The sequence below is a fragment of the Ambystoma mexicanum genome, chromosome 8 (assembly GCF_040938575.1).
Source record: "Ambystoma mexicanum isolate Mex_15411 chromosome 8, UKY_AmexF1_1, whole genome shotgun sequence".
Classification (NCBI taxonomy): domain Eukaryota; kingdom Metazoa; phylum Chordata; class Amphibia; order Caudata; family Ambystomatidae; genus Ambystoma; species Ambystoma mexicanum.
In genome coordinates this window covers 996951689-996979385 of record NC_090929.1, presented here as the reverse complement: position 1 = coordinate 996979385, position 27697 = coordinate 996951689, and the positions used below count along the sequence as shown (strand labels likewise).

General features: G+C 45.0%; 1 protein-coding gene across 4 annotated transcripts in view; it reads left to right on the top strand.

Annotated features, from left to right (window-relative positions):
• LOC138472640 (putative 4,5-dihydroxyphthalate dehydrogenase) overlaps positions 1 to 27697 on the top strand; it is a 2792617-nt gene that overhangs the window by 2589151 nt on the left and 175769 nt on the right. For 2 of the 4 annotated variants that reach the window (XM_069610911.1, XM_069610914.1), the window contains one exon: positions 8457 to 18141. The exons of 1 other annotated variant lie outside the window; for it this stretch is intronic. In XM_069610911.1, coding sequence (XP_069467012.1) covers positions 8457 to 8588 — 132 coding nt within the window. In that variant the 3' untranslated portion in view covers positions 8589 to 18141. Of the gene's footprint in view, positions 1 to 8456; positions 18142 to 27697 lie in introns of those variants that run through there. One more of the 4 variants, XM_069610912.1, reaches the window with a different exon arrangement.

Below are 27697 nucleotides of genomic sequence, written 5' to 3'. Positions count from 1 at the left end.
CTTGTTCCCTCTGATCGTTCTCTGCGCTCAACCTCACCATCTTGTTCCTTCTGATCATTCTCTGCGCTCAACCTCACTGTCCCATGCCCTGCCGCTGCCTCCCTTTGGTTCCACTCTTCCTCTCTACTCCCCCTTCTCCACTGCAACTCACTGCCCATAGCAATCAAAGCCAGCCAAATTGTGGATCTCTTAAAAGCTCAGCTTAAACATCACTTCAATGGATTGCCTTTCTCCTGCATGGTCCTTATCTGATAGATATCCTCATCGAGCTCTGCTACTTTGGAAAAACTTTGACAGGGGGCGTAGTGGACCTCGACTCGGACGTTGATCGTTGATCCATCTTTCTCGGTGCTTGATCGTCGGCTCTGGACGTGACTTCTTGGGCGTGAGAAACACTTCTACCCTTGCCTGGCCTGCTGGAGCTGCGCCAACCTGCCATAAGAGGCAGAGTGGCTTCCAGAGGCCAACCAACAGCGGCATGGGCAGCTCCGCCCTCTAAAACACTTTGATTTCCCCTCTCACAACTTGCCAGTTGGTGGACGGCTGTCAAAGCATTGGTCCCAAATGCAGGAGATTACCTCTGATGCCTGGGCCTTGGAGCTCGTGCAGTGGGGCTATTGTCTGCCCTTCTTAAGGAAACCTCCGGACATACCCGCACCACCTCCAAACCAACCGGGATAGGAGCTCCAAGGAAGAACTGCGAGCCCTGTTGTTGAAGGTGCAGTGGAAGAGGTACCACCCAAGCACAGCAGGAAATTCGCCACGCTCTCGAACTACACTGGCTGGTGTCTATAGACCTGCAGGACGGTTATTTCCATGTGCTGAAACATCAGAAGCACAGGACGTTCCTGAGGTTCCTCATAGGGGACAATCAAAATCACTATCAGTTCAAGGTGCTTCCCTTTGGGTTGACCTCCGCTCCAAGGGTCTTCACCAAGCTCATGGCAGTAGTCGCGGCTCACCTCAGGAGATCCGGAGTCCACGTCATCCTGTACCTGGACGACTGGCTGATCTGGGGGAAGTCATTGGAACTGGGGTTGTCTCACTTAGAGGACACCTGCTTGCTACTCCACAGGCTGGGCTTCTCCCTGAACTTGAAGTCCCATGTGATGCCAGTCCGGAGGGTCCAGTTCATCGTAACAGTCCTAGACATTGGGGTGGGGAAGGCCTTTCCCCCTGAGGAGAGAGTCAACAGCATTGCGCAGATGGTGAACCAGTTCCGTAACCACGCCGCCTTACCAGTAGCTTCCTTCCTCTGCCTTTTAGGTCTCATGGCCTCCTGTATCTTTCCAGTGCCCCGCGTCCTTCAAGCACCGCAATAGGCAAATTGCCTGCAGGATAACCCCAGCCCACCAAGAATATGAACAGAAGTCACTACTTGACCGCGAAAACCACGACACTGCCAAAAAACATAGAGGCCAACAATAGTAATGATTCCCGCCTACCTCTTGATGTAACCCCAAGCGCTACTAACCATGCTGCTTCTGTTACCACTCACGTGCCCTGTGTCGTACAGCATAATAATGATGCTAATACTACATGTTTACCTAATGCTGTAACACCCAGTACCATCACATATGCTGTCATTGGTGTCACACACCTGCCCCCTGTCGTACTGCCCAAAAATGATGGTAATGACTCTAAAGCTGCATGTATACTCCCTGCTGTGACATCTAGCACCATCAGTACTGCTGACACAAATGCTGCCCATCCACCTCATGATGTGACCCCCAGTAACAATACCAACAATACAACTACCACAACACGGGCACCCCACATTACCTCTACCAACACCAAGGCCAAAAACAACCATGTCAGCTCGCACCTAAGATGCTCCCTGATTAATGCTTGCACTATTAATGCACACGCCCTAGATATACATGACCTCATCATCATCCACGACCTTGATATCCTTATGATAACGGAAACCTGGCTACACGAAGCTTCAGGCCCTGCTCTATCCCTTGCCCTTCCACCAGGATACACCATCATCAGACAGGACCGCCCCACCCTGGGTGGAGGAGTAGTTCTGATAGCTAAAGACTCCCTCTCTATCAGAAAAGCAGATAAAGAAATAAACAACACCAGCGACTACCTCCTCACCAAAATCAACCTTTCCAACCACTGTACCATCACAGTACACCTCGTCTACCAACCACCAGGTCCTATAGGGGACTTCCAAACAGCCCTGACTGACTTCCTCTCTGAAAACCTGAAACAATCAACAAAGCCATCTTACTGGGTGACCTTAACATAGGGATCAATTACCCTTGTGACCCTGCAGCCAAGGCACTCAACGCTGCCCTCAAAACCCTTGGGTTCTCCAACACCATTAGTGGACCTACGCACACACAAGGACGCTCTCTGGATTGGATAGCCCAGCACAACTGCCCCATCACCATCACAGCTAATACACCAACCCCTTGGTGAGACCATCAAATCATTCAGTTTAGTATCCCTACTGCAAGAAGCAAGAAGGTATCAGAGCCACCCCTGCCCCGAGCTCTATCAAAAAATTCTAGGCAACTCACGAAAGACAACCTATTCCCATTCTTATCGGGACCAGTGTTCAGGCCTCCCTTCTCGGCTTACCCAGAGACCCGAGCATGCACCTATGACATAGCTATCAAAGCAGCAGCGGAAGCTATTGTGCCCCTCAAAATAAGAAACGCCAAACTTACCAGCCACTCTAATACTTGGTTCACCTCAGACCTCTTCGCACTCCAATCCAAGAAACGTGCAGCCCTAACCCTATGGCAAACATCCCACTCAGAGGAAGCCAAACGTGACTTCAAACTAAAGGCCAAAGAGTATAAAAAAAGCTATAATTCACACCAAAGCCACCTCCTTTAAACCAGAATCCACGAGGCCCAATCCAAAATCAAAGAGATATTCTCTATCTTCAGAGATCTAGAGACCCCAACACCCACGCCACAGAATTTTATCAAAGACAACATTTGGTGTGACAGGATCCAATCAGCCATGAACGACAAGCTCTACAACCCTCCAAACCAAACTTCTGGCAACTAGGCAAGCACTCAACATCCCTTCCCCACGCCCCTCCTCTACATCACCAAAACTGCCAGGCACTACTAACTCCTTCTCCTTCAAGGAAATCAAAGAAAGCGACATGACTAATATCATGAAGTCCGTCAAACCCTCAAATTGCAAAGGCGACATCTGCCCTGCCACACTCATCAAGGACTGCATAAGCCAACTTACACCGTTCCTCACAGCTTTTGTGAACACCTCCTTTGCCACCGGCAAAGTCCCCTCATGCCTTAAAGAACCTTGGGTCCGCCCCCTCATCAAAAAACCTACCCTCGATCCCTCCACACCTAACAACTACCGGCCCATCACTACGGTCCCCTTTCTCCTCAAGATTCTGGACAAAGCGGCCTACTTGCAGGTACAACAATTTATTGAGGAGAACCAACTCCTTGGGCTGCGTCAGTCAGGCTTCCGCCCAGGGCACGGGACTGAGACAGCGTACTTGACTTAAAAAACCAAATGAACGACGCAAGAGACTCAGGGAAACCCGCTCTCCTTCGCCTGGATTTACCAGCGGCATTCGACCTTGTGGACTATAAAGTTTTATGCCACCACCTTTCCACCACAGCCAAATTCTCTCCTATCACCACCACATGGATCACCTCCTTCTGCAAGGCAGGACCATGCACGTATTCTCCGACATGGCCTCTGCCTCATCTACTATCATCCTATGTGGTGTCCCACAATGATCGTGCATCTCACCCACCCTCTACAACATCTTTACACAACCCCTCTTCCTCATTCTTGACTCTCTGGGTATTTCATACACCAACTACGCCGACGATCCCCAGATCCTCCTCACACTAACTGGGGACTACGACACCGACTCCAAGACACTGAACAAGATTTACAACACGATCCAAGCCTGGATGGCAGCCAGTGGGCTCTGCCTTAACTCAGACAAGACTGAACTACTAATGGTTGGTTCCAAGGAAACTCTCAAGAACCTTGACCCCAAATTCATCCACTTTATGATTGACAGCATCAAAATCCACATAGCTAACTCAGTAAAAACACTGGGTGTCTATCTCGACTCCAACCTAACAATGATGAGGCAAGTTAATGCCATTGCCTCATCAGCGGCATACCATGCCAAACTCATGATAGCAGCCATACCATTCCTGTCCAAGGACAATTGCATCATCATTGCCAGAGCTATCACAGGACCAAGATTAGACTACTGCAATGCACTGTTTTTAGGGACCTCCACCAAAAACATGGACAAACTACAAATAATATAAAATAACGCTCTGCGTGCAGCCAATGGAATCCCTAAAAAGGAGCACATCACAGCCTTCAGGATACAGGCACATTGGCTCCCAGTCAGAGAAAGAATCCTCTTGAACGCGCTTGCCCTCACTCATAAGTGTATCCACCACACTGCTCCGCCCAACCTCTCTGAAAGAATCCACCCATCAGTCTCCACAAGACCGACCAGAATACCATATGCAAACCTACTCACAGTCCCCAGAGTTAAGATGGCCCGAACCGGAGGTGCTAGCTTTCCTTACCTATCAGCTCTGCAATGGAACGCACTACCACCACCCCTGCGGGGAGAAGTCTCCCACCTAACATTCCATAAAGCCATGAAAACATTACTCTTCACTTAAATCCTGCCCCAACAACTCACTGACTAAAAACTGTACTAATCCCCATATCTATGAATGATGTCAGAATTTATGCACCTGTCTTGAATGTATGCTGTTTTATGCTCTGCTCAGATATGCTTGCCAATGTAATGCATTCCCTGTAACTATGTAACTAAGCCTGCCACAAGTAACAGCGCTGTGATGCCCCTGGGCTGTATGTACGCTATATAAATGCAAAAATAAATAAATAAAAATATGTGATTCACCATTGCACGTCCCCAAACAATATCTCTTTAAGGTTAAAGTAAGGAAAGAGTCCTTGTTCCTACACTTGTATCAGTCCTGAAATGCTTTCGCTCTGGAAGGTGGTGCAATACTGATGTTTCAAACCAGTCGACAATCAAGGCTGACACCAGAGCATTGAAGACATTTGCTCTAATAAAAGACAAATTATGTATTGCATCTTCAGGAGTGACCCTAAAAAACAATGGAAAAGTAATTCCCATGTCTTTAGAAGAGATAAACGGCACAGTCACTCGAAGGTTACTGTGGAATTGCAAAAAAAGGTAGCAGGCGCTCCACTCCAGAAAGAACATGGCATGATGACTTGTTCTGAGATGAGAGTTTGCAGCACACGCTTTTTGCTCACTGTACCTTTCACAGATGGGAAATATCCATTAACATATCAGTCTTTGTCCCGTCCACATGGGCAGTTCAGCACCTAAATGCTATGGCAATTCCTCTCTGAACAAGAGTACCAACATCAACCCCATACACGTGTTTCAGCCTTGTTGGGCCTCATCATTGAGATGAAGCTGTGTCTCTCTGAGCACAGTGAGCAGGGAGTCCACGTCTGGTTGCCCCCAGGTAACTCAGGGTGACCAACCCCAAGTTCCTTGCAAATATTACAAAAAAAGGTAGCAGGCGCTCCTCTCCAGAAAGAAAGAACATGGACTACTGTGGAATTGTTTCAACCAAGAGACTTTCATACCAAAAGGTGGAGTGGGCTCTCAGGCAGCCGGCAGAGGCCGGTTAGCCAGCCGATGACAGTGCATGATGCAGCCAGAGATCCATCTTGAGATGGAAGCCTTGGAAAATACCTTCACATTATTCACAGGTCCAAAGTTCACAAACAATTGAGAAGTCTTCCGAAAACTCTTCATGCATGCCACGTAGAATGCAATTCCTCTCCGCCGGCGACGAAGGTTTCGGGAAGAAAACAGATAACAGTGAAGGTTTGTTGAGGTGGAATTCCGATGGAGCCTTCGGCATGAAAGAGGGGTGTGTACGCAGCACAACCCTCGATTTGTGTAAAGTCAGATACAGCTGCTTGCAGGACAGAGCCTGGATCTCACCCACTCACCTGGCTGATGTGATGGCCACGAGGAATGCCATCTTTCACGAGAGAAACTTGAGTAGGGCTTAATGCATAGGTTTGAAGGGTGCCCCCATAAGTCTTGTCGGGAATACATTGAGTTCCCATGCCGGGGCAGGCGCCTTCACTGGTGGGAAAGATCGAAAAGCCCCTTGAGAAACTCCTTGACGAGTCTGGGACCACAGCGAGGATCTTCCCGGGGATTTGGTGTATAGTGTCAGATGGCCGCTAGATGTACCTTGAGGGACTCGCGAGCCAGGCCAACTTTTGCCAGGGAAAGTAAGTAGGGAAGAATCTGTGGGGTCGTGACCCTCAGAGCGGTAAATCTCTGTGACAGTCACCACGTAGATAAATGCTTTCACTTTTGGCCATTGCTCTTTAGTGTTGACGACCCCCTGGCTTTGGCGAGGACATCCGTGCAGTCCGCTGGCAGCTCATAACCCCCAAACTCTAATGATGAAGGATTGTGCATCCCTCTCTGGTGAGTAGATCCAGAAGTACTGGCAACTTGACTAGAGGCAACGCTGACAGGCTGAGTAGGTCCAGATACCAAATCTGCTTCGGCCACGCCAGGGCGATGATTATCATCCTGCACTGACACTGTCTGAGTGTGTTGGTCACACGTAGCAGGAGAGGAAACAAGAGAAAGGCATGCAGAAACAGACCATCCCACGGGAAGGAAAACCGTCCCCCAAGCTCCTCGGTTATTGGAATCAGCTGGTAAACGTCTGCCATTTGGAGTTCGCTGTAGTGCTAAAAATATTGATCAGGAGTCTGCCCCATTTGACGAACAGACGGTCCACCTGATCCTGACAAATTGCCCCCTCGATTCGTCACAGAGGCCAGTTGGTAAGGAACTGCAGAGCTTAGCAGCCTAAAGTAGCCCCAAAAAGGTAGCGTTGCAAAAGTCCAACCGGCTGGAGAAAAGCGTGTTTACCAATTGAATTCTGTACGGAAATACAATATAATTAAAAAATCTCTCCAGGGAACATAAGTGAAAAAAGCAAGATCTAGAAACGGCAGAAATATGCAAGCCCAGAGACAGTTTTGGGTCGAACCATACTCCTATATTCCTCACTGTCGTCTGCTTAAATATAGAACGTGGCTCCAAAGGATCGGCCAGGGTTCTCATGTCGAGATTAAATGTAAGGGGGCTGAGGGCAGAACTCTGCGGTACTCTTCATGAGATAGGCATACTTGTTGATCCAAAGGAAGAATCACCACTGTTGCATTCTACCGTAAGAAATGTTGAGAACAAGGTCACAAAGGGTTTACAGGAGAATACCATGGTCAACAGTGTTGAATGCTCAGGTGAGGTCTAACTTAATTAGAACCCCCACACCTCCGCTATCCTCCAGTCACCTGTCATCCATAACAGCCACCACCACCAGCATAAACTATGTACATGTATCCTAGCTGCTCTATACTTAATAACTATACCGAATCTAACTACATCTTATAACCTAAATAATAACGCAAATAGTACATTTCCAAGGCCCCCACCCCACTGATCTATGTAAAGTGCAGACATATTTTTTTAATGAATCAATTGGGAAAGGTGAATAGAGTAACTAGAGCTCATCATTTCTAGGAACACAGAAGAGTATGGGAGCCCCCTATGGTTTAATTGCAAGACAAAGACGCTTCAGAAAAATGTATTTTCCACAGAGTATATACACACAGAGACACACACACAAAGACTGTCCACTTGGGTATTGTGTCTCTATAATGTTATGCAAGGGAGTTCTGTTATATGGATTTGGCAGACAGGTGGTGTAATTTAATTTACACTAACATGCATCTTTTGATGTTTGGTGTGTTACAGTCTGTACCAAACATGGATTTTGACAGTGATTTTGAATGCGATGGAATAGCCTGGTGGCGTGTAACTATCAACAAAAGGCCTCTGTTAAAAATGGTCAGCCTCCATGTTTGGAATCAAATGGTGGGAGATCTCGTAAAACAAATGTGAATTTCAGACATCATAATGTACAAACCTTGCTGTCCAATGTTGTGTGCTTCTTAGATGATTTAGAAGACATCAGAACTGTGTTATTCTTTGACGGTGTTTTAAGCACCAAACCACTAATTACTGAAATGTTTTTGTAGTGCGTCATGAAGCAGCTGCTGTGAATTGAACATTCTGCTGCTAAGTGGGATCGTTTAGTCCCTTGCAGTCAGTCATTGCAAACTTTCTGACATACCTGACAGAGGCATACCACCACTCCTAGATGGCATATTGTATTCATGTATGAAATCACACACATTCGAACAAACCAGGCTTTCATTTTAGTTCATTTGATTTCTGCGTGCATCATGTTGTCATGACAGTTTAGCGACGAAATTCACGTTCTCATCGGCAGGTACTTTTAAATCTGCTGGTCTTCTTCGTGTTCCTCTCCAATGATGCATTTTCTTTATCTGTTTTTTGTCTTAAACAGAAGAACGACCCTTCCCTCATTAAGACGGGCCCAGAAGACACTCTGAGAAGCCACCTCCTTGTGTTCGAGGCAGAAAAGTCGAGGAAGGAAAATCGTGTTATTCTCCTGGAAAACGGAAGAGAAAAGATATGAAATGTTTCGGTCAAATATGCAGGCTGTACATGATATCCAATGGAAACGCTTCAGTATCAAGTGCTTCCTTAATTGTACTTGTGAACATACTGTTCTGTGAGGGAGGATGGATGTTCTGATTCGCTTTCCTCCATTTCAATTGAACTTCACGAGCCCTCTTACCCGCTTGATGAGTGTATGTGTACATGTAATGCTCACTTCGTGTTGCTTATAGGCCTGTCTATGCTGAGAATGACAACCATTCCAGCTAGTCTTTAATCAGATATTTTTCACCAGATAACTTTTTTATAAATCATAAAAGAATCTAACAAATTAGCAGTTGTAGTGGCTGGTGAGACCGGTTTTGTGGAAAGCTGTTGCAAATTCTCTCTTGCCATGACCAGTAAATGGCACGCCATCTTCTCATATGATGAACTTTAGTATTCAGGTGTAAAAAGCACTGTGCTTCTAGTTCTCCATCATAGTGCTATTGTGTTGCATCTAAATTAAACAATTCCAAACTTAAATGTTTTTATCTGATCACAGATCTGGGGGGGAAATTGACTTTAGGTTTTGGATGGTTGAACTTTACATTGTAATGGGATTATACTTATTAACCGTTTTTAAAGTAGCCAAATAGTCACCCTGTTTAAAATTACAAATATCCTGTCCAGTCCTTTAATTCTCTGCATGGCATATGCATATTGTTATGTGTTACATTTCTCATATTTCCCTAAATATACATTTCACAGTTTTTAAAATTGAGTGCACTGGCAAAAAAACACCCTGTGACAAAATTAAGAAAAACAATCAGAAAAAGTGTATTTCGGTTAGCAAAGCAAGCCATGAAAACACAACAATCACCAAACAATATACAAACATGATTAAAAAAAGATTCAAATGAATGCCAGATGACTTACAACACCCTAGAAACATCACCATGCGCAGATTTAAACCGACCTTAGTAAAATGTTCTCAAAGACAGGGCACACTTTAAAAACATCATGACAGCCCACCACATATGGACTGAGTCTTCCCATAACAAGAAATGCAGGGCCGGCCTATAACATTGAAAACCTGGACCCTGCAAAACTGTTTTCAATGTATGTTTTCTTATTGACGAAAAAGCAGGGCAAAAAACAATAAATGTGCTAAATCTTCTTTCAGCGGATCACAAAATAGGCATGATTGGTCCACCTCCCCCTTGGACCAAAATGCCACCACTGCTCTCACATGAATACAATTGAAACGGGCCCTAGTAACGAGAGTACGCTGTGAGGGATTCTAAGCCCAACTCAGATACTTCTGGAGACGTGGGGCCGTAATAATCAGATATTTCCTGTTTGTTACTCTCATAGTCTCCAGTGACTCTCTCTTCTCCCTAATAAACTTGAGTACACTGGATTTCACAGTTTTTACAACTTTAAAAGGTATAAGGTCTGTCAGATAAAAAACACTGGGCCACTCCCGTGTCCACCAACAGAGCCTTTACGTACCTAAGCCATGGAATACTCAGGTGGGGCTCTCTCATGTTCAGATAACTGATGAGGTCCTGGGTCAAAACTGCTTTTCTATTTCCCCAAACTCTAAGCCAGTGACTTGCAGGGTAGGAAGCAACAAGGTCACCCAGAAACGAACAACCCAGCTCTTGGTGCACTGCAAAGTTAGGCGTAGACCTGGGTAACCCCAATATTCTCTTGGAAAAAGTGTTCTCAACCACCTGCATGGACTCAGTCTTACCCAAACCCCACAACTTGATCCCGTACCTAGCCACAGAAGTGGCTTTATCTATATAGACCTTAAGCACAAGCTCCACAGGCTTTAATTTAAACAAGCCCAATGCTCTGGCAACCCCGCAAATTCCTTGTTTAAATCTCAAAGTCTGCTTCTCAGTGTGAGCTTCAGCCCCCAAATTCGAGGCAAATCTAGCCCACAGGTAATCGAAATCATCCACTCTAGGAACTTGTTTCCGCAGGCAAAATATAGAAGGAAACCCTGGCGGATGCTTCCCTCTAGAGCAGATCATAACAGCCGACTTCTGGGCATTTATTTTTAGCCCCAGTGTGTCCATAAATTGAGAATAATCGTCTACAAGACACTGTAGGGCTCTAGGGATACGAGCTAACAAAACTGCATCTTCGAAGGGATTGTGTCCTCCGATGTATTCCTTATCTTGATAGATCATCTCCAGCTTGCTGGCCTCAGAAATCTTTTTTTTCAGTAGAGGGCGCTGCGCGTCGATGTCCCTCGAGCCGATGTCCCTCGACAGCCTCCGTATTGGCGCCAACGTCATCATGCGTATAAATAGAATCGCGCAGCGTCCGTTGCTCAGTTCCATTTTTCCACGCTTCATGGGCCTCGGAATCGCGTTGCTCAGTTCGTTAGTCAGAAAATATATTCTTCATTATTCCTCGAGAATACCAACTCTTACTCGATGGCTTCCTCATCCGAACCGACGACTCCACGGTCCGGCTTCAAAAAATGTCGAGACTGTGGAAAGAAAATGTCGTTGACAGATCCTCACAGGATCGGTTTGTGGTGCCTGGGATCGGAGCACCAATGTTCGGAGTGCGAGGACTGCATGGCCATGACGGCGAAAGCCTTGAAGGAGCGTAAGGGGAAGCTTGAGAGAGGTAAGACAGTTAAAACTCCTTCGAAAGTTTCCTCGGCAGAGTCGAGACATTCGTCTCCTCGCCGACACAGGAAACATTCTCGGTCTAGGTCTCGAAGCAGTTCTCACTACTCTTCGAGATCCAAGCATTCAAGTAAGAGACGTCGAAGATCCCCTTCCTCATCGTCTTCTTCTGTTTCTCCGGAAAGAGTCACCTGCCCCACAAAACATAGCTTGCAGGCTGAGTGGGAGGAATTCCGTAAAAGGATGCTTAGCGTCTTCGAGAAAGCGGTCTCGACCCCCTCGAAGACAGCTGAGGGTGATACCCTGGGTGACAGACCCGAAAAATCGAAACGCTGCAAGTCGTTGCACCCAGCGAAAAAAACTACTCGAGAGCGTCACAAACCCTCAAGCAAAGGCCCTGTGCCATCGACGCCATCGTCGAAAGTCCCTTCGACGCATAGATCTGCACCATCGACACCATTATCGAAGGGCTCATCGACGCATAGGTCGATCGAATCGACGCCTTCTTCGACGTCAACGCCGAAAAAGAACAAACCCATGTCCGTAACTACCTCACAGCCAGTGGTCATACCCAGGGCCTCTAACATGACTTCGAGGTCATCGACAACCTCAAGTAGGATTCCGATCCTCTCGAGTTCTTCGAGGCCTCTTCCAATCTTCTCGATGCCTTTTTCGGTGTTTTCGAAGCCTTTAACGTCCGCGTCGACGACGTCGACGTTTTCTCAACCAATTATGACAAATTTAGCCCCTTCTGCTCTGGAAATGGGATTTAAGCCATTTCAAGGTCTGATCATTTCAGACCTTTGTCTTCAATTTATGAGGAAGGGGAGGATTCGGATCAAGAAAGACCCTTTGGGTTGCAGAGATCTGCAACACCTGAACCAGAGGAATTTACCTCTGAGGAAAATAGGTTAAAGGATCTTCGAAAATCCTTACATGAGGCATGTGGGTTAGAGACTTCCCCAGAAATATAATTTGCCAAACCAGACCCAGGGGAACATGCTGAGACCCCTTACAGAATTTTAATGGCAAGAATTATAGAATCCATGGGTTGGTCTACACCTTCACCTGCATTCCAACAGGATGACCTTACAGACATTTTAGTTAAAGGCCCACAGGAGGATCCTGTGGTTCAATTTCACGCTGCATTACAAAGAAAAATATTGGCTAACTCGGAAACTCCTGAGGTTATCCCAGCGGTTAACAAAAAGTTATCAGCCAAATATAGGGTATCTACTACTGACCCTGAGTTTTTGTCTAAACATCCAACTCCAGAGAGTCTGGTTGTTCAAGCAGCAACTGCATCAGGCAGTAGATCGGCATACCCTACTGTTCCACAGGACAGGGATGACAAAAGATACGACTCTATGGCTAAGAAAGGTTTTTCTGCATGTAGCATGGCGTTGAAATCTATTAATGCTACTTGTACGCTCTCAAGGTTCAGCCATACACTTTGGGAGTGTGCTTCATCAGCGGCTGACTGACCAGAGGGAGAAGAAAGGGAAGCGTTTCTAAACATCATTAAGGATGGTAAAGACGCAATGTGCGAATCCCTTCAAACTGGCATTGATTCTGCTGACAGCATCAGTAGGGCCATGGGAGCAAGTACTACAACCCGCAGATTTGCGTGGTTGCGAAAGTCTGGGTTTGCTTCAGATGTACAAGCCAGACTTTTAAATATGCCCTTTGACGGCTCTTCTTTGTTTGGTAAGAAGGCGGATGACAGCCTAGAAAAGTTACAGACATCCAAAGCAGCAGCAAAATCCCTGGGAGCTGCAATCCGTCAAACGCCATATCGCCCCTCAGGAACCTCTTGGAGAGGTAAGTCCTTTCGCTTTTATTCTGCATTCGGAAAAGGCAGAGGACAGTCAGTTCAAAGAGATCAAAAAAGATTCACCCGAGGTGGACGGGGTAAAAATACAAAAGCCGCAGCAGCAGGTGCCTCTTTACCCTCGGCACCTGCATCAGCCGCCTCTAAATCACTCTGAGGACTCTCCTCACAAGACACCAGTAGGGGGCAGGCTAACTCAACATCTGTCAGAATGGCAGGCTATTACGTCAGATGCTTGGGCATTGGAGACAGTTGCCCAAGGTTACTGCCTGCCTTTTCTACGCATTCCTCAGAGTCATCCACCGGGCAACAGCTCTCGGAAAGTTCCAGATCCCCTCCTCTTGCAGGAAATTGTAGACCTGCTGGAGAAAGGTGCCATAGAACCGGTACCTGTAGCAGAGAGGAACAAGGGCTGGTACTCCCCCTACTTCCTAATACCAAAGAAGGACGGAGGACTGAGACCTATCTTGGACTTACGAGAATTGAACAAGTTCCTCAGGAAGGACAAGTGCAAGATGGTAACTCTTTCTCAGATCCTTCAGGCCCTTCAGCTCCAGGACTGGCTGGTATCTCTGGACCTTCAGGATGCTTATTTCCATGTGCCAATCCATCTCAAACACAGGAAATACCTGAGGTTCGCAATTGGCGGCTCTCATTATCAATTTCAAGTTCTGACATTTGGGCTGACCTCCTAGTGGCGGCAAGACTAAGGAGGGAAGGGATTCACGTCTACCCCTACCTGGACGATTGGCTGATCAGAGCTGTATCTCTGGAACAAGCTCAGATCCAGCTAGATTATGTCTTCCTTCACAAACTGGGCTTCTCCCTCAATTTAAAGAAGTCACAGATGATACCATCACAGAGACTCCAGTTCATTGGAGCGGTCCTGGACACTTCCCTGGGAAAAGCCTCGCCACCAGAGGTGAGGGCTGAAGATATTCTGCAGATGGTCACCAAGTTTCAAAATGCCCAACGTCTCCCAGCCTTCGACTTTTTGAGGTGGCTAGGCCTTATGGCATCCTGCATCTTCCTTGTGCCAGAGGCTCGCCTGAGAATGAGATCTCTTCAGTGGGCACTAAGAACTCAGTGGTCACAATTGTCAGGGAGAATGACAGATCTTCTTCAGGTTCCGGACAAGGTGGCTCAAGACCTTCAGTGGTGGGCTGGCCAGGAGAACATCTTGAAAGGAGAACTGTTTTGGCAACCATGGCCGGAGATAACAGTAGTCACAGATGCCTCACTCACGGGGTGGGGAGCCCATGCCAACGACTTGACCATCAGCGGTCGTTGGTCTCCATCGGAGTCCAGACTACATATCAACCTGTTAGAGCTGAGAGCAATCAGACTAGCGCTGAAGGCTTTTCTGCCATCGGTACAGGGGAAAAATGTCCTGATAATGACGGACAACACAGTGGCCATGCACTACCTCAACAAAAGAGGAGGCGTAGGATCACTGCCTCTGTGCAGAGAGGCGGTGCAGCTCTGGTTTTGGGCAATACAAGAAGGAATCTCTCTATTCGGCAGTTCACTGAGAGAAAAACTTGACAGCGGACGCTCTGAGCAGACAGAGTACAGTCTTCCACGAGTGGGAACTAGCTCAGGAAGTCCTTCAACAGATCTTCACCCTTTGGGGAACCCCTCAAGTGGATCTGTTCGCCACCAGCATCAACAGGAAGTGTGATAAGTTTTGTTCAAGGTAATTTCCCCCGAGAGGAGCTCTAAGGGACGCGTTCGTAGTGGACTGGGAGTTTCCACTTCTGTACACGTTTCCTCCAGTCCCTGTCATTCCTCAAATGATCAGGAGGTTGAGAAGGTTCCGGAAAGCCACGATCCTAATTGTCCCGGAATGGGCCAGGAGAACGTGGTACCCGGACCTTCTGGACATGTCCATCTGCCCTCCAATTTGTCTTCCACTTAAGGAGAATCTTCTCTCGCAGAAGGGAGGTCAGGTTCTCCATCCAGACATCAGAACCCTCAACCTTCACGCTTGTTATCTGAAAGGTTGAGATAAAAGGATTGGGACCTCCCAGATGACGTCATGGAGGTGTTGCTTTCGGCAAGAAGGCCAGCAACAAAGACTTTATACCGCTGCCGTTGGAACAAATTTTGCAGCTGGTGTAGAGAAAAGAATATCAACCCCTTTTCATATGGTACACCAACGGTGTTATCTTTTCTACTCTATTTGGCAAATTCGGGCCTTCAGGTTGGCACTATGAAGGGCTATCTTGCAGCGCTATCGATTTTCACGCGCACTGCAGAGGAACCATCGTATTTGAAGTTACCCTTAGTAATACAATTTCTGAAGGGATTAACCAATGTCTATCCTCCAAGACCATTCCAAGTTCCCTTATGGGACTTAAATTTAGTCTTAAATTTCCTGATGGGTACGCCTTTTGAACCACTCCACTCTTGTTCGGTAAGGTTTCTCACCCTTAAAACTGTCTTATTAGTGGCATTGACATCTGCTAGGAGGGTGAGCGAATTACAAGCTCTATCTTGTAAACCCCCACCCATACAATTTTTCATAAAGACAAAGTTGTCCTACAAGTGAAGCCTAATTTTCTCCCAAAGATGGTTTCTGAATTCCACATCACTCAGAAGATTACCTTACCTTCATTTTATCCCCCTCCCCATCCGGGGAAAGAGGAAGAAAGGCTACATAGGCTGGACCCAAGGTGGGCTTTGAGCTTTTACATTAGCAGACTTCCTAGTATTCGGCAAGCAGACCAACTGTTCGTAGGTTACTCAGGGCACAAATTGGGATTACCGATAACAAAACAGACCATTTACAGATGGATTATTTTGGCCCTTCTGGAATGTTACAAACTGGCAGGGAAAGACCCTCCTCAAAATATTAGGGCTTATTCAACCAGGGGTATCGCAGCCTCTTTGGCCCTCCAAAGAGGGGCTCCGATTCGAGACATATGTGCGGCTGCCACATGGTCGTCTGCACATACCTTCACAAGATTTTACAACCTGGATTCCTCCTCTAGCCAAGAGACTAGATTTGGCAAAGCTGTGTTGCACTCTGTTCATTCTTGAGGGCAAACATGGCAATTTTACTCCCACCTCCAGTTACACACCACTGCTATGGGAGTCTATCAAGATAAGGAATACGTCGGAGGACACACTCCCTTTGAAAAACAAGTTACTTCTTACCTGGTAACGTTCTTTCGATGGGATGTACCTCCGACGTATTCCTTATCGCCCCTCCCATCCATCCCCTCAGTAAAACTTCCCTTGTGGTTATAGCTTATGCTCCTTCTGGGTCAATAACCAATTCATGTAAAACTGTTAATGTCAAAACGGAACTGAGCAACGGACGCTGCGCGAGTCTATACGCATGATGGCGTTGGCGCCGATACGGAGGCTGTCGAAGGACATCGGCTCGAGGGACATCGACGCGCAGCGCCCTCTACTGAAAAGAAATGTTCTGAGGCCAGCAAGCTGGAGATGATCTATCAAGATAAGGAATACGTCGGAGGAACATCCCATCGAAAGAACGTTACCAGGTAAGCCCAACCTAGGAATATCTGGGGTGGATTTAAGTAGATGGTCGTATAGGCCATTTGTATACAAGCAAAAAAGCAAAGAGGCAAATACACAGTCTAATCATAATACAATACACATATAGATTTATTCTTCTTCAGTTTTCCTTATGCCGTACTGATTACCATTAGATTGAACACTGACACTCTCACTGTCTGACTTCTGTTTCCACTCGCAATGCCCCAGCATCCTTTTCCTTTTTCCACTTAATAATCCTTAAACAGGAAAGAACTCACATGAGTACACTGACAGACACGGCACTTATGATTTATGTGTATTGCTTGTTCATTAAGTACCTCTTTCAGATCTTCTGCTTTGCTCTCTATCTATCCATCCATCTCCATTTGTAGCTACCAGACAGGTCATGCATGTTCAAGTGTTCTATAGTATGCTTGAATTTATTTGGGGGTGCATATCTTTAAGTATGATTGACATTTTCGAGGGTGGAAGCCTGCCTGTTTCTGCAGCTCACTCCATACGTAGACGTTAAGTAGGGCTTGGCCACATAAGGGGCTATTAAGTTGCAAATCATGTTTTTCTCTTATCTCAAACCACCTAAATAATGGGAACATTTTCTCTTGGATGTCTGACAGACCTGTAAAGGTTTTGTTTAGCAGCATTGTGGAATTATTGTTGTTCATTTTGAATAAGACGACAAAAGAGAGCAAAACAATGTTTCCCTTAGTGACTGGATGAGGTGCGCAGTGTTTATTAAACATTCAAGTCTTGACCTCCTGTAATATGTGGATGCCATATGCAGGGGTTGTTTCCTGGGTGTACCATAATCAAAACACGTTTCAAACATGCTCCTTCTTAAGTTCATATCTTCACACAAAACTATGCACGCTGTCTCTTAATAAAAGTGAGCACCCTATTCACAGGGGCGTATCCTAACAATATTAAATTATTGGCAGAGGAGCCGATACAACAGCATTTATTTCTTGTTACTTAAATTTCACTCCACGGCTTCCCACATTCTCACTCCAAACCATTTTAACAACAGACCTATGCTGATTTTTCTCTAAATGTTTCAAAGTATTCCTTTAATGTCTCATATTCCAGTGTGATAGTTTTACAGTTGTGCCTATGATAAAGTAAGATATTTTCTTAAATCATGCTCACTTTATACAATCAATTTTAATCCACTAGTTTAATCATGTACATGCACAGAACAGTGTTCTTATTCTTTTTAATTTGTGAATTTGGTACACTTCTCTGCTAACAAAGGCCCAAGTGTTTTCTGTAAAAATAATGTATTTTTACAAAAGTGTACTATTTTCTATATTTACTATATTTATACTATAATTCCATGCTTAATTTTTTTATTATTGCTGATGTACTTATATTCCCCTTTTTTATTTGTAAACTGTAGGTGGTCTCTATTGTGATGAGCCTTTTTCTTTGCTGTACTATATAGCCATTCCTTTTGGAATATGGACATTAAAGTTTGTGTTATAAATTACAGATGATTGTATTGCCTTTCTATGCTCAGGTCTATAACGACCTTTCTAGAATGGACATTTAATATGTTCTGACAATAAAAAATCCTTTCACCATCATCCCATTTCACATTTATTATGTGCTCGTTAATATTTGGGTGCTTTACTGAAAATATCTACTACCATTTGTGCTCTCACTGTGAGTTAATTTTGTAAAGTTTTCTGTGTAGATGGCGCATGAAAATAAGTGATTTTCAATTTATTTTAGCACAAAGGAGGTGCAGCGGAGCCAAAGAGACAAGTTGGCATTCACTGGCGGTATTGGCCTGTATTTGTTCTGTATTCAGAGTCCTCTGAGTTGCTCTGTACACCTCTCTTTGTCACAGTCGACTTACCCTGCTCGCCTTGCCTCATTGGCGCTCTTGGCTGCCTTTATTTGCTCTGCCCTGGCTTCTGCATCTCTTCTGCTCCATGCATGCCATCAGGGAGCCCTGTATTTTACAGATAGAGCGTTTGCCTCACTTTTCTCTGCCAGCCTTACTATCAGCCCTTTCCCTTTTCTACCCTCCAAACTGTCCCCCAGAAACATCACCTCAACACTGGGACGAGGAAGAGACCAACTAGGAAGATAAATCCTTATTTGGTTGAGACAAACAGATATCAGCCTCCTATTGTTATTACAGACACACATTAGTCAGGTACTAAGCAGAGGAGAAGACAACACAGAGTTATACATACTTTATGTATCAACTTGGACATCCCCAAAGACCGCTCTGGTACTGAGACAAAGAGAGGGCTATGGAGGTTTACAGGTGGAACAACAAGGCATGTCCAACTAATGGGTTTCACCATAATCAGGCAATTGGATTGAATGACCCACACCTGAGGTCACTTAAAGGGATAGTCCAGTAAAAAATGTTATTTAAAAAATAGATGGGCAATATAAAAAAAATAATACTAGCACTATTTTTTTTAAACTTCCTATGGAAAATGTTGAGCTATTCAAGCTCAAAATTCGTAAAAGCAAGCACATGGGCGCATCCATTTTGTGAAATGGATGCACGCCTGTGCTGGCTTTTGCTCTTGCGGCACTAATGAAGGAAAAGCCAGCCAGCTGTAGTAAACAAAAGCCACCGCTGGGTGGCTTTTCCTTCATTGGTGCCGGGACTCGGAGGACGCGGACCGGAGACCAGAGCAGGAAAGCTGCAGCTGAATCTCGGTAAGTGCTATTTATTTTTAAAAAAAAATAAGCACTAGCTGCGTTTTTTTTTCTAAGTTTTCCGGGCTGCAGGAGCCCGGAAAACTTAGAAATAAAACCGCAGCTTTAAAAAGGTTGTATTTATGTTTGCGGTCGCTTTTGAAGCGACCGCAAACATAAATACAACATTGTGTTTGAAAACGCTGCGGTTTTTCTTTTCAAGTTTCTCAGGCTCCTCCGGTTCGGAGGAGACTGAGAAACTCGGAAAGAAAAAACGCAGCGTTTTCAAACACAACCGCGTCGTGTTTATGCCTGCTGTGGCTATCACTTTGGGTCTCCGGTGCTCCCCCAGGGTAGCCCGAGAGCCCCAAATGGGAAATCAGATTTAGGCAGAAACACTGCAGCATTTAGCATTTCCCATTTGGGGCTCTCGGGCCCCCCGTGGGGAGCCCGAGAGCCCCAAATGGGAAATCCGCTGTAGGGAGAAACACTGCGGCATGTAAACACAACCGTGTTGTGTTTCTGTCTGCCTTGGCTTTCACTTTGGGTCTCCGGTGCTCCCCTGGGGGAGCACCGGAGACCCAAAGTGATAGCCACTGCAGGCAGAAACACAACACGGTTGTGTTTGAAAACGCTGCGGTTTTTCTTTCCGAGTTTCTCGGGCTCCTCCGGAGGAGCCTGAGAAACTCGGAAAGAAAAACCGCAGCGTTTTCAAACACAACGTTGTATTTATGTTTGCGGTCGCTTCAAAAGCGACCGCAAACATAAATACGTTTTTAAAGCTGCGGTTTTATTTCTAAGTTTTGCGGGCTCCTCCAGCCCGGAAAACTTAGAAAAAAGAACGCAGCTAGTGCTTATTTTTAAAAAAAATAAATAGCCCTTACCGAGATTCAGCTGCAGCTTTCCTGCTCTGGTCTCCGGTCCGCGTCCTCCGAGTCCCGGCACCAATGAAGGAAAAGCCACCCAGCGGTAGCTTTTGTTTACTACAGCTGGCTGGCTTTTCCTTCATTAGTGCCGCAAAAGCAAAAGCCACCACAGGCGGGCATCCATTTCACAAAATGGATGCGCCCATGTGCTTGCTTTTGCGAATTTTGAGCTTGGATAGCTCAAAATTTTCCATAGGAAGTTTAAAAAAAAATAGTGCTAGTATTATTTTTTTTATATTGCCTATCTATTTTTTAAATACATTTTTTTACTGGACTATCCCTTTAACATTCCTAACAGATATAAAAGACATGTCCTGTCGAGAAGGACAACAGAAGGGAGCTGCCATGTGCAACCAGTGAATGGAAACCAGGGAAATACTCATACCGGGGTGCTCTGGAAACCTGTAACAATTCTCTTTTATTTACTTATTTATTTGGATTTGTAAAGCGCATTAACAGCCCAAAGGCATTGAGGCGCTGTTGCATGAAGATGTCTTACTTACATATAAATAAAGCTTAGCTCAGGGTTATAGTGTGCTCATATCAACAGCAAGAATTTTGTAGGATACATACAATGGTGGCTTTAGGAAGGAAACTTAGAGCAGGGTAACAAAGCGTGTATCCTAACAAGCTCAGTATGTTCTGATCACTGAATACTGAACTTTGTATCAAGAAAGAAAGCCTTCTGCAAACGAATATAAGATATTGGTGTTGAAAATAAAGCCAACAGTGGAAACTGTGTGAAACCAGCTTTGGCAAGAGGCAATGGAAACTGTGTGAAACAAGTACTTTTGAATACCAAAGAAACTGAAAGTCACTATAGGCACTTTTGAATGGCGCACAGAGTAAAAGCAAGTTTTGCGAACTTGTGAGTGGAGTGAAATAAAGGTGGTTTGAGTAGCAGATACCATGGAATGTATTGTCTTAGCACAAGTCAAAGTCAAAAAAATACCAAGAAGGGTATGAAATGAGAAACTGAATACTAGCCACAGCCAAAGGAGTTCAAAGAACTGCATGTTATGAGGAAATCTACATTGGCAAGAGCCAGAAGAAAATAAGAAAGTGTAACCAGTAATTAAAGGAATTGCACTAGATGAGGAACCAAGCATTGGCCAAAGCTAAAAGAGTTCAAGGAACTGCATGTTAAGAGGAAACTTGTATTGGCTAGAGCAAGAAGAATACAGAAAAGTGATACAAAGTGCATGGTGGCCAACCAAGTGACAGCACAGTGTCAGAAGACTGTGACACTGGTGAATAAACCCAGCCTCACTGTCAAAGGAAAGCATTGGCCCATTGCTGATGGAAATCAGTCAAGAAGGGGTATCGGCTGCGTGACCTGTAATGGGTGGACCGTGTGGTCCGACAACGATGTGGTCCGACAACTGCCTCTAGACAAAGTGCCCCCCTATATGGAAAAGCCAATTAACGTATCCATAAAGAAGCATGTGTTTTGCAACAACCTCTTATGTGATTTTGAAGTCAACAAAAGAACTGCCTATGTGAACTAGTGAAAAGTCTTGATGTTAAAAGAGCTGGGAAGAGGCCAAAGGAATTGTGTTGTTTGGAAAGCTGGAAGATTTGAACTCTTGGGGAAGGAACCTTGATACCTTGTGAACTATTTGGAACTTGGGGAAGGGGAAGCTGATTACAAGCCAAGAGCTGGAAGAAGCTCTGAACTGACATCTCTACAAAGTGAATAGAGTTAGTTGTGAGGGCAAGTATAGGTTTTGGACAAAGACAGACATTTGTTTTGGACTTCCTGACACATACTATCCTTAGTTTTCTTTAGGTAGGGACATCCCACCTTAGCATAGGTCAAGTTAGGCCTCACTCCATCCTACCTTTTAAGTTAATAAAACTTTTGAGAAACAATCTTGACCCTGTTGTCCGTGTCTACTTCATGATGCCTTCACAATATATATGCAGTTTATGATTACAAAAGTTCTCTAAAAGCCTGTATAGTGTTGGAGTTGTGTTTAAGTATGCAAAGAGCTTAGATCACCTCATAAGCACATGAGTAAAATGTAAAACTAACAAACGGTTAAAATATGAAAACCATTTAACCAACTGTGAAAGACTCAGCCCTGTCTTTTTTTCAGACCTGTCATCATGAAACGGTGTACAGAGAGGGGCAGAGCTTGTGTATCAGTGATTTGTGGTGTTTCACTACCCAAGCTAGTATCTGAGGGCATATAAAGGAATTAAACATGTATGAGGACCAGGTTGCTTTATACAAAATGGGTAAATAAGGCCCAGATTGTATTCCAACCATCTGCGACTGCAGGCGCCTTTTATGTAGATTAATGCCTTCATGCAGTCACAGAAGGTTGGGACATAATTGCTGGTCTTTATTTGTTGTTTTTACCAAAAGACAGTTTTCCAGTTTCCAAGTCTTGATTATAGCCTTCTTGGCGGGGTGAGACTGAGTGAACAACGTCTGTCTTTATATCGCCAATACTTAATGTAATGCAATAAGAATGTATACTGCACCAGTTATCACCATGATATGGAAGTTGCTTCTCAGAGTAGCTCAAACTTTGGCTAGGGGTGCAGTGGCTAATGTTAAGGAATGTTTCAGTTTAAAGCCACCATACATTTGAAAAAGTGTGTTACAGGGCGTAACCATAAAGTGTGTTGTCGTCGACATCCTCTCCAGTTGTCAGAGGAGCTCCTTGTGACTAGCCAAGGAAAAGAGAAGGCAGCAATATTCAGATAGGATGGGCTAGCAATATGCAGGCAAGGGCAAAGCTGTTGCACACAAGGGGAACAGTGTATGAGATAGCAGAAGAAAATGTGAGAAAGTGAAATGTGACCTGGCTTAATACGCCAGTGTTAGAAGTGTAGGGTGGATACCAAGTTTTGCTTTGGCTGCACCCCACTTGCCCCTGTGACTAACCAACCCTGTCTAAAACCTGCTACCGATAAAGAGCATGCATTTAGTTATGTATTTATATACAGGGAAGAGCAATGCTCTTTTGATCTAAAAAATTGTGCAATAGATAACAGATTTGACGGAAGTAGTGAGCTTCTTACAATGGGGTGAGTTCGAGTGACATTTTGACCAGGTTGTGGAGGGGAGTATATGGAACAGGCACCATGGACAATACATGGGGGCACTTACAAAGATTAAGGACAATCAACATTAGACATTTTTAAGTTCAGGCAGGCGGTCCGGCCAGCTATGTTGGGGATGTGACAATGATGGGTGAAGTGTTAAGAGTGAAGGTAGGGAAAGTGAGGGACAGAGGCAGGTTAGAAGCAAGGCAAAAATGTTAGCTGAAAGGCAGATGAGAGGTAGGTTAAGAGGATAACTCTGAGGCGAGGAGGTAGGCTTTTGATTTGGCTTTGAATAAATCGGGTGTGAACTGTTTCTTGGAGGTCTGGGGAAGAGAATTCCATGCAAGTGGAGCAATAAAAGAGAAAGAGTGGAAGCACAGCGAGGATGAGGTGCTACAAGTGTAGTCGAGGAGTCAGAGCAGTGATTACAAGAAGACGTGTAGAGTAAGATAGAAGATGATAGATACAGTGGTCCCTTAGCTTACTGTGGATAGATTTGTGAACTTTGTAGCAGTAAGAGGACATAGGTGTGATCTTGTTGAGAGGGCAGAAAGCATATTTGGAAGACAAGTGTGGTTAAGAGATGCTTGGCAGTGAGTGTTAAAATGAAGGAGGTGCCTGATGTTCCTAATATTTCGGTTTTTGAGGAAAGCCGGCATTGCAATTTTGGAGATGAAAGTAGAAAAGGTGTGAGAAGAGTAGAGATGACGCAGAGGTTTCTAGCTGAAGAGTACGTGGGAACAGTATCAGGTGGGAACTGGATAGGCAGGCGAGGAGATGAGAGTATTTGGCAGGGAAGAAGAGCACCTCTGATTTGAAGGAGTTTAACATCAGAGAATGTGAAGTCATCCAATATTTAATGACAGACAGTTTGAAATTTTGATAGAGAGATCAGAGGAGAGTTCAGGAAAAGAGAATATGATTTTGGTGTCTTTGAAGTGTTGATGCAAGAACCCAACAAATATTAGTGCCACAAGAACAAGGTTGTAGAGTGTAAAGAGGAGAGGACCCAAGACAGAGCTTTGTGGAAGACCAATTATTAGAGGATTACGTTTAGAGGTGTTGTCATTCCAGATGACATAGAACTGGCAAGGTGCTAGGTAGGATTGAATCCAGGCAAAGGATTGATTGTGAATCCGAAGCAGAGAGAGAGTATCGTGAGTGATTGTCAAAGTCAGTGAATGAATCAAGGAGAATAAGGATTGGTTGGAGTGCTTAGCACAGGCAATGAAGTTGGAGAGCAGTTTCCGCAGAGTGACAGAAGCGGGAACCTGCTTGTAGGGGATCTTGAAGCTTGTGGATGTCTAAGAAATTGGTAAAATGATTGAACACAATCCTTTCCAGGACTTAGAGTAGTGCGGAAGGCGAGACATAGAACGAAAGTTCACCGCAAATTCGGGTCAGCCCCTTGCTTTTTTAGGAGAGTGATGATCATGGACATTTTGAAAACAGATGGAAAGCAAGCAGTCAAAGGAAAGATTGAAGAGTTCAGTGTCGTGAGAGGCCACGACTGGGGCAATAGGCTTGACTAACTGGGGATCAAGAGTGCCTGATGGGGCAAAAGAGGGTTAGCCTTCATCAGTAGAGAGAGTAGAGATAGGACTTCCTCAGTTATTAGTGTGACTAAAATGAGAGATAGAGGCAGAGTAGGATGGTAGAGTAGGTAGAGTGTAATTTTAGAAATTCTGCAGCAAAGTCCTCAGCTGTGTGAGAGTTGATAGCCACTGGTGTTAATAGTCACAGGCTTAGGAAGAGTGAGTTTAGAGTGCCCTGTAGCCAGCTAGGATGGTTGGCATGAGCTTCGATGAGTGTGAGGTAGGATTCCCTTTTTTCACTCTATCAAGAGAGGATTAAGAGAGTTTAGGGCAGAGAGTTAGAGGCAGCCCTTCCTGTGAGTGGGTATGCCTCCATGTGTGCACCGGCCGACCGATGTCTGTGCAGAGTATATGAATGAAGTGACGCATGGTTGAGGTTGCTGAGACCTAAGGTTGAAAATTAGTAGGTCGAAGTGACAGTAAAATGAGCAATATATTAGGGATTGGAAGCTGGAGAAGGCAGTGATGGTGGAATAGGCATTGGGTGTGAAGGAGGAGAGTGAGAACTGTTGCTCAGAGAGAAAGGGAGGAATGGTAGATGGTTTAAATTTCCTTTTAGTCATAGGTGAGGCAAGTGGTGAAGAGAGGTCAGAGGGCCGAAGGGAGATGTGGTGAAAACAATTGATCATATAGCAGTGGTGTGACATTATTATTAGTGACTGAGCGAGAGGAGGAGATGAATAATCGGATTGGTAGGTTATGGATAGAGTGGAGAGCTTGGTCACTAAGAAAGACTGAAGTTGAAATGTATGAGAAGTGTTTGGAGAGAGAAGGTTAAATTCACCTTGGAGAATGAAGTGATGTACTGTGAAAAGAGAATTCAGGAGCTGCCCAGGTTCCTCAAAGAATGATCCAGTGGGACCAGGAGGGCGCCAGATGGAGATGATGTTAACTGAGCGAGGTGGAGCAATGGTAGAGATGGTGGATTGAAAAGGTGTAGGAGAAGAGAGGGTCTTGCATTGGAGATGTGTTAGGTGGGAACACAGTATGTGTCCAACGCCTCCACTGGTCAGACGAGGAGAGTGAACTGGCGTGAAAGTAGTCAGTGATAAAGGACATTTTGTTGTATACAGGCTGAGCATTCCAGAGTGCAATGTTCAGTTGATGTGTTAAGGAAGAGTTGAGAAGTTGAATCTCAGAGTAAGAGTCACGAGGTGGATAGGTGTTAGCAGGGGTTTGCTTTGTTCATTGGCTTTGTTTGTTGGGAGTAGGATGTGCAAGAGAGATGTAGTAGTGGGAGATTCGAGGCATGAATTTTATATTAGGAATAGAAAAGGAGGAAGTTGCAGCATGATGAAAAAAGCATAGGGATAGATGAATATGAGGAGCATCAGGTGCGAATGCATTGCAGGTGAGCACAGCAGTGTGGAGAGACAGCATAGTTATTAGCAAGTTAGGGGTACAAACAGGTGCAGCAGGTAGGAAGGCAAAAGGAAGGCTCAGAGGTCAAGAGGCTGATCAACAGCTGCTATTTGCCCATTATCGTTCTGACCTTAACTTGGATATCTGAGGCTGGGCACCGGTAGGGAGTTCAGATAAGACGTCACACGCTCTCATCATCTGGTCAATACATTGTTGGTCTCTCTCATTTTGTCCCTGGTCTTTCTTGGATGAGGCGATGTTTTCCTCTTTGGTGTTCCCAGAGGAGTCTCTTGCAGCCTTTAGCTGGAGGTTGGGCCGAATTAAGATGTCTGCAGGAAGTGATACCCCCGACAGGAAGTGAAACCACAAACAGGAATTGACTGTACATGCTCTCAGCACATGATTGATCGATCAAGTCAATCAGTGGTTGGTCTCTCTGATGTTGTCCCTGCTGTTCCTGGGATAAAGCCATTTCTTCTTGTTCAATGTTCCCAATCACAAATCACCCACAGACCTAGCCATTAGCACAACAACACATCGAGCTATGTGGCCAACAAAAATGGCAGAAGGGTGCTATATAAATCCACTTTGCATTGCATTACATTAGCTTGCCTGAATAAAATGGTAAAACGTGCAATGGATTGAATCACATGATTTTAAATGAATACTGGCATATCTGGTGCCAGATCTCAAAACATCATTATATCCAGATCTCCCATATCCTTTTCCCAGGCCCTTTCTTGGTGCCAGTGCCATATCTGCGCTGTCTAGACCACGCACCTTTAGAAAAGTTACATTTTTCTTGTGCTTGAGTCACGTTTCAGTGCCCACACGAGGGCACAAGAGCCAGCTAAACAATAATCTTAGTACATTTAAATGAGAAGGTTGCTCAAAATGAGTTGCTTTTTTTACACTTGAGTTAATAATCGGAGCTGGTGCATTCGGTATACAAGACTTGCTATTTAGAATTTGGCTGCATAGCCAAAGCACACTGTGTCAACGTTTACCACTTACTAAGGAAGGGTAAATAATGTACTGCATTATGAAACTTTTTTGTAATCCTGTTTATTGAGCAGGTAGCTAACGGAACAGGAATAGTTCACATTTTTCATCTACCAAAGGGCCTTACACTATTCGCCTCCTCTACCAAGAAGAAATCTTAGGAAATTAAAGAATCGCTCATAGAAAATGTAAACATCACAAACATCATACCTGCAATGTATACCTCTGCACTGCACCTTCTCCCTTGCTCAGGGTGGAGAAGAAAAAGGTCAACTACATTGTTCAGCCTTCTGGGGCAACTCTACAGTAAACAGACTGTGATGGCATAATTACAGAGTAGCTCAGAAGAAGGCTGAAACTCTACTTAACCACCGCAAATCCCAGCCAGGCTGGATTTCACACTACACACAAATATTAATTCCATGTTCCATCTCTCATTTCAGCTGCCTCCCACCATCTGGGCTATCCCGAGCCTGGCCCAGGAAGATCACCACAACTCCAGCCTGCCCAAATATGTGGCCTCTACCCCTGCCTAA